This window comes from Fistularia commersonii, chromosome 17 (genome assembly GCF_037954325.1).
Source record: "Fistularia commersonii isolate RoL2024-O1a breed Wild chromosome 17, RoL_Fcom_v1.0, whole genome shotgun sequence".
NCBI lineage: Eukaryota > Metazoa > Chordata > Actinopteri > Syngnathiformes > Fistulariidae > Fistularia > Fistularia commersonii.
The window spans coordinates 5,184,754-5,195,606 of NC_141300.1; the positions used below are offsets into that span (position 1 = coordinate 5,184,754).

The window sequence follows — 10,853 nt, forward strand, 5'->3', positions numbered from 1 at the left end:
GGAAACTATTCAACGTGTTGGGTTGATACATTCCCGGCTGGTTTATCAAATGTTTGAGATGTTCCAGTGCTGGGTTAAACTGCGCAGTGATATCAGTCAATATAAGATCTGCAGGCAGGGACATGCATCAACATGATATATAAAGATGGTCACAAAACAGGAACGTTCGCATTAAGTGAAAATTCATCAGTCAAATAAGTGTTCAGTGGTGAATTCCGGGCCCTGGCTGACATCACTGGCTGTTATCCATGTCAAAGCTGCAAATGATGGTAGAAACAGTGCCGTGAGCACAGAGGACCGATGATCAGTCTAAACTGCCCCCTGGCATTTATGGGACTACTTTCATTTTAATCATTGGGTGTTTGCCTGAAGCTTGCGGTGCCGCTTGCAAGACAAAGACTGCCTTCTGGTGGTGAAATGAGAAGGCGTGGGCAGAGTATATCAGGCATTATCCCACCATACAGATAGTGACATTCTCCTGTTGTCCTTAAAGATCGTGGAAGAGGCGTCCTCGTTCATATGATTTTTCAGACCACGTCAAAGACGTTGCGCGGAGATTTTGACCCTTGTCTTTAATTTTAAGTTGGGCATTCTTAATTCCTCCTCTACAGCACAAGAGACAAGAATTAATGTCGACTATCGAAGCCCGAGAAAATGTTCATTCGGCTCAGCAGTATGCAGTGCAGTTTTTCTCTGTCCGCTCTGTCCCCTCTCATTTTACCATACAAATTTCTGTTTAATAATAATTTCAACTACCAAAGCTCATTGTCCTGCCTTTTAAATGTGCAGAGAATCTGTCAAAGTTTCGGCAAGATTAATGAACCAATCTTTTTTTTTTTAATAATTAAAAAGATGTCAAATTTGGAAAGGAAAGCTAGGTTTGTTGTAAATTAGATTTTATTTTTTGGCAGTAGCGTATGTGATAATAAAATAACTGAACAAGAGAACTGAATAGATAGTCCAGTGAAATTATTAAAATAATAATCCAAATCAGGTTGTTGACGCCAAGCGGTCACTCAATGTTCTTTTTCTCAATGCAAAGTATTGATTCTCGACTTTCATTTGACTGATTATTTCATGAGCTCAGAGACAGTGGAAATCTACTTCAGATGCTGAAGTAGAACGCCGACTTTTAAACATGACATTTGTTGTGTGCTCTTTAACCAAGGCCAAGTTCCCAAGCATGACCCCCACTTCCCTTTTCTTCTTTCTTAAGGGATGCACAGCAGTTGAGATGCTCTTCCCTGAAGCAGCCGTGGCTGTATCTATAAATAATATCTATAAATATATATTACCAGCCTGTCTCGGCCAGGCAGATTATCTCTGACGTCCCTGGCCTACACTTGAATATGGAAGAACAAAAAATAAGAACAACTCTATTTGAACTCATAATGGCAAAATTTCAATAATGAGCTCGACCAAATTAAATAAATGTAGTCTTTTTATCACCTCGGCCTTCAGTCCTGTACACGCTGAACATGTTTACATGACAAATTTATGAACCTGTAAACTAAGAACATCCGAGGCAGTTCAGATACTTCACCAGCACGAACACACACAAACAAGAAAAATATGCCAATGCATATTTATTTTGTTTAATTGTCCAGATGGGTGATGTTTGACATGCTCACTGACCTTTAAAAACAAAGTTTCAAATGCCCTGCATTGGATTAAATTAGGTGTGATAAAATTGCCTTGTTTTTGCGACAGAGACATCATAAGTAAAACGTCACAAGCTTAAGCAACAAGCTGGTTGGGGAAGGCGGGATAAATACGTTTGGTGCTCCCGAAAGCCTGGTTAACGCCTTGGTGTACAAATGTGTGTATGCGTGTGTGTGTGTGTGTGTGTGTGTGTGTATGTGTGTGTGCGCGCGTGCGTGCGTGCGTGCGTGTGTGCGTGTGTGTGTGTGTGTGTGTGTGTGTGAATAGATAAATGTGAAGTCTAGACTTGAAAGATAGGATAAAATATTCCTTTGCTCATCCTGCAGTTGGGAAATTCAGTGTTAACACCAGCAAGAAGAGTCAAGATAGAAGAAGCTAGTATGAGCTTCGGCATGTGTGAGTATGCACACATTTTTTCCTTTGAGTGTGTGTGTGATCGTAGAGACTTTAGCGCATAAAGAAGAACTATTAGCTTCTACAACCATGCAAGGTATTGTTTGAAGTGACTGTAGTGTGCAGAAAAAGAACCTCCATCTCTAAATGCACATTTTTACAGCTATGAATGTGCAAAAACATCTCCAGTAACTGTAAAAATAGACTATAAAACTCCCTGTGGACATCATCGCCCAGAATATATTTGATATGGACATCATATTCAAAGCGTAAACCGTTATTGCACAAAAGCTATTGCACATAACATCAGATAACAATTGTAGTACTGCATACGGCAGAGGTAATATTATTGTCTACTAAGAGCAGTGCTGGTTGTACGGTCTAGCGGCCGAATGATGGGAGTAATGACTTGTGATACCGCTCCTTCAGACATTTCGAATGTTTCAGTCTTTCGCTGAAGGAGCTGCCCAGTGTGATGGTGTCCTGCAGTGGGTGGGACGTGTTGTTCGTCAGAGATGATAGCTATATAAGTGGAGACCATTTACCATACAGCGCGAGATAAGTGGAGACCATTTACCATGCTTTAATAGAAAAATGTATTACTCCTCACCGGCTCATGAATTCCAGGCATCGCATTCTCGAGACCCCAGAAGACAAACCTATTTTAAAGGCCATATTGTATATTAGCACATGAAAGCTTGAGTAATGGGAGGGAAACTACTAACGGTAACTCCCCTTCTACCTTCATCGGAAACCAATAGCTGTACCCGCGATGGCCCACAAGGTGATCTCGTCCAGCCTCTGGACCCCCACCTGCGAGCAGATAAATGCAGAACACTGCACTGCTGTGAACCCTTGATCCATCAAACACACCAGCATTCATTACATCGGTAATTAGGTACCTGCGATGTGCAAGATGAGCAGGGATATGTTACTATCCAACTGCGCTTTAGGGCACTACAACCCCCGAAGCTCCACATAAACCATAGAAATGTATGTATCAGAGGGAACATCCCGCATAACATTCGGCGACGCTTTCATTAACACAGAAGAAAACAGCACCAAATGTTATTTTGAATATCCCACACTGACGAATAAGACGCATATCTGAGAGGTGATTACTATCCTTTGTGTAATTGTGAAAGACATTTGTTTGAAACGTCCTCAGAGATGTTTGTTGTGCTGTTACATAAACCATTCATCTCATTTCTCCTCTATCATTTACTTTCATTGTGTTTCAATCTTTTCATGCATTTCGTTTCCTTGTAATAGTACATGGGCAATGACAATAAAGTTGAATCTAATCTAGATGAATCTAATGCAGTTCGTGACAGACGTGCTTGCACTCAAATGTCTTGTTCATATTTATAATAACGTTTACGTAATCGTTATTTCCCAACCATGCATATCAAAATCCACTGCGTGCAGCAAAGTAGGAAGATCACTGTACAAGAAAACGCGTTTGTACACCGTGCATGTGACAATAAACGCTTTGAATCTTGAATCTGGAATCTTCATAATATTTTTTTGATAACATAGCTTTACTTGCACTTACCATTGTCAGGGATTCTAAAAAAGAAATGAATGAATTTCCTTCAATCACACTGAATACACAGCATATTGCACCCAGGAACTTTTCACACGGAACTATAATCGTATGTGCTTTTTACTTGCACGGAAATGTGTTGCTGGGACAACGGCGTTGAGGAATTAATTGCATGGCTGTTTATTTCTGTTACTTTCCGTAACGACTTTCTCTTGAGTTTTCCTCCTAATGAAAATGTAGATGTTCTCAGCAACTAGAATATTTTGAATATTCAAACACTCTTGCACTCTTTCACTTCGTGGGTTTAAAGATTAGCAACATGCTAAAACGGAACTCCAAGAGGGTCGTTCCTTATATAAGCAGTATTTATAAACACTATTTACAGAAAAACAAACTTTTATTCAGCGATCGTCACTCTCCTGAAAGCATCCGACGATTTATTGCAGAAAACACAGAAATTAGTGGAGAGCAGAGCCTGACACCAGAGATCAAACTTCGACTTTTCACCCCAAATTGCAGATTCTGGACCGAAAAACCTGAATTGTGGCCCTTCGAGGACCCGTACTGGGCCATATACTGGCCCGGAGGGCAGGCGCTCTCAAGGTAAAACCCGGCACAAAACAAAACAAAAAAAAATAATGTCGAGTTTGTGTCAATCCTCATACGCCCCCTCCAGGTATCTGTTGGATAACCCCACGGTGTGTCGGGGGAAGAAAGTGCTGGATCTCGGCAGCGGCTGCGGAGCTTCCGCCATCGCAGCCGCGCTGTGTGAGGCTGCGAGTGTGGTGGCCAACGACATAGACACCGGTGAGCGCGGATTTATTTATTCCTCAACAATATATATATATATATATATATATATAATTTAAAAAAAAATCTAAACCCATAATTTTGTTCCTCAGCCCTCCCTTCAGGTTTGTCCAATTTTGATAAATATAAATGCGAATGAATGTGACAGACTTCCACCTATACAAAGAGAGGGCAATTATTTTGGCTGACAGGCCACATTTCTCATTTAATTTTTATGCGCCGGGCAACTTGGTATCATGTAAATTGTACAAAATGAAAATTGCAATTTTCATTTTTTTGGCATTTTATTCAACTTTAAAATCATTAATGATTATGTAAATGTAGTGATATTTTTTTGTTTGTCAGCATCCGTACAACATTAGACAAAAGGACATAATAAGGAGTTTCTAAAAAAAAAAAAAATCAAAAATTCATATTAAAATATTCAAATAAAGTAGTTTGTCAGACCAGATAAAAAAGTAAAACAGGACAGATGTGCCCCACGGGCAGTAAAATTCCCGGGTCTGATTCAGAAGTTTGTGCAGGTGAAGCAACGCCCAGTTATGATTTCACCATAATTATTACTTTTATTTTATGGGCATGGTAAAAGTTTTCTGACGGTCTAATTTGTTCCACGGGCAATTTATTTAATTTTTTTTTTGTCGGGTATTTTTTTATAGCTGATGTTTGGTTCATGACCAAATGCATTTTGTTGTTGATTGATTTCTGTGTGTCATTTCTGTATGTAATCAGTATTGAATAAAGTTGTTTTTATTGAAATTTGACCTGAAGGAAACTTTTCTATAACACGTCTTGAATAAATAATGTTATAAAGTATGGCATCACGTAGGGAGTAAATAAAATATTACACATAAAATATAAAGCAGAGACTTTCTGTTTTTAAATGGAGGAGGTACAATGGTGATGCCTTATTTACATTGAAACATGCAAATGGTAGACAGCATCTGCGTCCTCGGCATCTTATGTTGTGCAGCTCAGTCACACAATAACCTACATTATTAGTGTTGCTGTTTCTCCAAACAGTACGACATTGTTGTCCAAATGTCTAGAAACCATAAGATTTCTTATGGATGTCATACATGAATATACATTTGTAGCGTACTGATTGAACAAATCTATCTGATTTTGATGAAATGAAAATATTAGGGGTAGTTAACAAGCCAGTTAACAGAACAATCATACATCTAATCTTACATTACTTGGATTATATTCCCCTTTCCTAACATCTAAAGCTAGCATTTTGGCAAGTCACTAGATGGCAGTACTATCTCAGTAAAAATACTGATTTATTAGCATAGCTTACTCAACAAAATGGGTTTAATTCCAGTTTCTGTTTTTCCACCTGTAATTGTTTCATTGAATTAGGTAAAGCATTGTTTTCTGAGAGAAATACCAAAGGGCTCAGGCCTCATTATCTGGAAACTTGCAAATCGTATGAACATAAACCTCTCCATGGACAATGTCTGATTACTTTTCTTGAAACATCCCACAGTTTTCTCTGCTGTCTTCTGACCTTGGAAAATCCATTGTCACTCAAAAAGTCAGACAAAAATGCAAGATATTGAAGTACATAGAAATTAAGATTCCACACATTATGCACTCCCTCTGTAACTTTTCAGTTACAGAGTTGCAGAAGGCTTCACCTCTTACAGTCCAAATTGAAGTTGATACATATGACACCCATGCATATTCTTTGTATCAAAATCATTTAAATGTATTCAGCAATAACTGACTTTAAAAAAGACACAACAATCTACATCAGGATTCCCAAGCAGATCCTTGAAAATCTATATTTAAGTACAATATATTTTACAAGAATTTGCCACAAGTGTGCAAGGCATTACCTGAAAAGTGAGAATTAGACCGCCGTTACAAGCAAATTATCGGTATAATAGGTATAATAAATGGTATAATAGGACTAAATTATTCTGGTTGTTGGAGAAAAAATAAATATATTATAATTTATAATTAACAATATATATTTAAAATTAATTTCTAGTTTAATGACGAAGGGCCAGATTGCTTTTTCTGAATTTGCATTCATAGAAGTAGAGTTATATTTCACAGTAAACATAATAGTTTCCTGAATCTGACGTGTTATTGACACTGAGATAAAGCTCTTATATGTTTTGGAGTGGGATAAAGATGTGTCATGTGTTCATCGAGAAAATGTGGTTGAAGTACTAAATGCCTTTTTCCGTCATAGTGGCAGCCGTTGCAACTCGCATGAACTGCGAGCTCAATGGTCTCGAGGCGCCTGTCTGTGTGACCGAAAACATGATCGGTTCCGATCCGGAGACCTTTGACGTGATCCTCTTGGGAGACATGTTCTACGACGAGGCTTTGGCCACCAGCCTCCACAGCTGGTTGGACCGCTGTGTCAGATCGAGCAAGTGCCAAGTCCTGATTGGAGATCCTGGGAGGGCCCAGTTTGAAGAACACTGCATCTACAGGCTGCTGCACAGGATGGCCCAATTTGACTTGCCAGCGCCCGTTCGGGAAGAGAACTACGGCCTGATCTGCAGCAGTGTGTGGCGTTATCACCCACAACTCTAAGCAGGGAAGGCATCCATCGGACATTTTAGTGTTTGTTGTAGAGCCTGAAAAGACAAACTGTCACTGCCCAAACAAATTCTTCTGGATTCCAATGGGTCCTTTGGGATATTAAAACATCTTGTGTTTTGGAAAACGGTGGTTATTTCTCACATTTTTTTTGCCACTTTTTGACAGTATTTGTTAGAACTTGATGACAAATCAAGTGTTGTGAAGACAGGTTTCTTTATTAATAAAAACTCTTGTTGAATTTCTGTGTTTTTAGTTGACATTCCACCTCTTGTTTTGTGGTATGTTTTTTCCATATGAAACTATCATCAGTAATAACTTATACAGACTGGACCTCTCTGAGCAGGTTAGAAGCTAGTAGGACGTATTGGTTTTCTCTGCTACTACTTAATGTCTGGCCTTATCAATTGAACTGGGAACTGTTCCCACAAACCTATATATATATATGTATATATATATATATATGTATGTGTGTATATATATATATATATATATATATATATACCTAAACCGATCACAAAGCGTCTGGGAAGTACCATATATGGACTTGTTGGTCAAGGATAACAAAATGAGCGTGGACGAAACGTGTCTCGTATGTTGTGTTAAAATTTATCATCAAGGACACGTCATGTGACATCAAGGAATGCACTACTCCGTACTTCACTTACAACCCCTAGGTGTAACCAATCACGCGCCCCCGCGGCTTTGTCCAGGATGCGGCCCTGCGCAGCCCTGCACCCCAAGTGCCCAAGAGTGTTAAAAACAAGACTTTATAAGGAAGTAAACCCGACCTTTTGGGTTAAAGGTATAAACGATCCTCGTGGGGTGACATTCACTCTCGCCCCAGAATTCCTGTAAGTGTATTTCCTGAAGTTAAATAAACCATTCTTGCTTGATTTGTTCCTGACCATTGTGACGTCTTTCCCTGAACGAAAATCTGAACACAGCGGGACAACAAAGTCCGGTCCCGCAGCGGGAGCCGCAAAAACGTACAGTTCTGCAGGGCATTAGTTCCATTACAACTGAGAGGCTATCGCCATTCAGCCAATTTGTCGTACCAGTGACACATCATTGTCACAGTGGTTTTACACAAAGTACAACATAGAAGAGCAGGAGAACCGCAATTACAGAAAGCCTAACATTCCAGCAGAGATTAACAAACTCCAATATTCCACAATCCCTCCTGTTGACCCTTATAATAGAACACGTCCTTTATGTGCAGAACACGAAACAATAAGTAAATCAAACCAAAAAAAAAGAAAACAACAGGGTGTATGACCGAGCTAGTGGATTACACGATTGTACACCGTAGAAGTAAAGACCGAAACAGAAAAGGAAAATTCACTCAGGCCATCCCTCACCACATTCTGAGGGAGCAAAGCAGATCTCACAAAGCAGCAATCAGAAGTTAATTCTGAGTCCATAGACTTGAAAGCTGCTGCCAGGCAGATATCTGCCAGGTGTCAGGGATGAAGTGTTGCTACAATGTTCAGTCCCGGATCAGCAACAATGTCCTGTTACTCTCACCTATGTTCAAATCATGTATGGTAGCACATGTGGAAAAGTAGCATCATGAACAAGAAGGCATAATGATAACATAAAATAGATGAAAAATGTTGTCTGCTAAACTGTATTATCAATGTATTTTCTGTTTATGCATTTCGCAAATATAGTTTGTAGAAATATTCGTTGTACACCTTGACTTTCTACAGCCTGTGACAGAATTATGCTTGTTGATCAGAATCAGGGAAACTTTGTCCCGGAGAGGCAATTAGAGGAAGATCTGTGCGCCTCCCAGGAACCTTGCATGAAACCACAACACCAGCGGCGCCGATGAGACAATAAACTCCAGGAAAAAATGATCTGTAGGATGTGCAATGTGCTTGCAGGGGCTTGCGGCTGCCGTCCTTCGCCAAGCAATATAGGATAAATCAAATAAGATAAATGAAACAAAATAAGGGGGACATTTACAACAAAGTACTTGAGCTCTTGTGCAAAGACTTGTTTTTAAACCTTTGCACTTCAAGCAAATAAAAAAAATCTAGCCATTATCTAGTCAAGGCAGACTTAAAAAACTAATATAATTTTCAGTAAATCATGTCGACAGGCAGTTGCAATTTTCTTTGGGTTATTCTGCTCACTACCCCCATCTAGAGGTCATAACCAGACATTCATGTCAATGACGATTATTGTGTGTTGTATATTGTGGCAAACTCAAGGCCCGCGGGCCAAGTGGGCCCGCCACAACATTTCATGTGGCCCGCGATAACATCTTAAAAGGTCTGATTGACTTAAAATAAATAAATCAAACCATAAGCTACATTTTCCAAAATTCATGTTACCCGTGTTCGTGTTACCTGTTACCCATTTTTAAGAAAGATGGGTTGGCCAATACATGTTTGTGCTTCAAAGAGAAAAAGCAGTATGTCTTTTGTGTTATGAGGCAGTATCGGTTGTCAAAGTGTACAATCTACGTCCCAACACAAAGCTAACTATGCTAAAGTTAGCCTTCCGGAAAATACACAAATTGTCTAAGAATGAAAAGCCAAACTACGACAGCAGGAGAAAGCCGCATCCAAAAACACTGCAGCAGTGAAAGGTAGCTTTGTAACAGAGAAGAAGAAACACCTTTATTTTCACATGCAGTTATATATAGAGCACAACATCAGCTAAATTTGACCTCTGCATTTAACCTGTCATGGATGAACTATTTGCAGATGGCAGCTGAGGAACAGCACCAGGGGAGCAGTTGTGGGTTCAGTGTCTTCACTCTGTGTTGTTTTGTTATAAACCACATCAGTTCTTAACAGGGTGTCCACAGAATAACAGTCACATATATCACGTGCACACCCATTGTTATCACCTGCTTTTGTCCAGTGAAAACAACTGTTGGTAGAAATCCGAAAAACAAACCCAACTTCTGAGAATGCAGAATGATTCAATAAACTCGTTTTTTATTATCTTTTGCAAATGTTTGAGTGGCTCATTTTGCCTGCACTGTATCTAGATTCAAATTAAACTTCACACAGTGTACCTTTTCTCATCCCGCTCGGTTTTCTGGAAGCCTCTCAAAACTATTGACGGTTATTGACAGTAACACATATTGAAAATGGAATGTTCGCCGTTTGATCAACTGTCTGCCTTGTAAACAAGTCCATATATGGTGTGTTCTTTCTTTTCTGTGCCTACCGTGGGACCAGGAGCATCTCCTGACTGATGGAATGTGTCCCTCAAGATGGCGCCTCCCCTCCTACCTTGGGAACGCCGTGACCTGACATCCTCTGACTGTGTCCTTCAAAGACGGTGCCGCCTCTTTATGCATAAAAACCTACTTTTGACGTGTGTTCTTTGTACTCTCCTGCAGATTGCTCTGTACTTGGTGAGACTTTTGGGGCCTCAAATAAATATCATGAGACCATTCTGACCATTCTGTGACATTCAGCGTATTTCTTAAAGAAGCCTCCAAAAGGAAAGATTTCCACAACAACACAAATGGCTTTTTGAGCGATTTGGATGGACAAACACTTAATAGATTACTTTAGAAACCATAAAGTGTCTTATATTTTTCAGAACCAAATTAATACTGTTGCTCCATGTCATTGCCTTTTTTACCAAGTCCAATATCAAAAGAATCGATCAAAGACTTTGATACTGTGGATGAAAGAAAAAAATACGGATGTTGATTTTATTTAAAAGCCATTGACGGACCTTTAATGAAATGTATTTGATCTATTTTCCATGTGTTCCTTGTAGCCTCACCGTTCCACCTGAGTTCCTCTCATTCACACATCTATACTCTGTCTGCTCTCACTACAGATCACAATGTCATCTGCAAATATCATGGTCCATTGAGATTCCTGTGTAACCTCATCTGTCAGCC

The 10,853-nt window shown here is 39.5% G+C and overlaps 1 protein-coding gene across 1 annotated transcript; it reads left to right on the plus strand.

Moving 5' to 3' along the window:
* The first annotated feature begins 3,743 nt into the window (after window positions 1-3,743).
* etfbkmt (electron transfer flavoprotein subunit beta lysine methyltransferase) lies at window positions 3,744-7,873 on the plus strand. Its single transcript, XM_086163326.1, has 3 exons — window positions 3,744-4,204; window positions 4,278-4,408; window positions 6,618-7,873. Exons 1-3 carry the CDS (start codon window positions 3,921-3,923, stop codon window positions 6,965-6,967), a joined length of 765 nt encoding a protein of 254 aa, XP_086019452.1. The 5' UTR covers window positions 3,744-3,920; the 3' UTR covers window positions 6,968-7,873.
* The last annotated feature ends 2,980 nt before the right edge of the window (window positions 7,874-10,853 follow it).

Coding starts and splice junctions, on each gene's coding strand:
- etfbkmt (XM_086163326.1), top strand. CDS start 3,921: ATGCTAAAACGGAACTCCAAGAGGGTCGTTCCTTATATAAGCAGTATT. Junction 4,205..4,277: donor GGAGGGCAGGCGCTCTCAAG/GTAAAACCCGGC, acceptor CGCCCCCTCCAG/GTATCTGTTGGATAACCCCA. Junction 4,409..6,617: donor GGCCAACGACATAGACACCG/GTGAGCGCGGAT, acceptor TTTCCGTCATAG/TGGCAGCCGTTGCAACTCGC.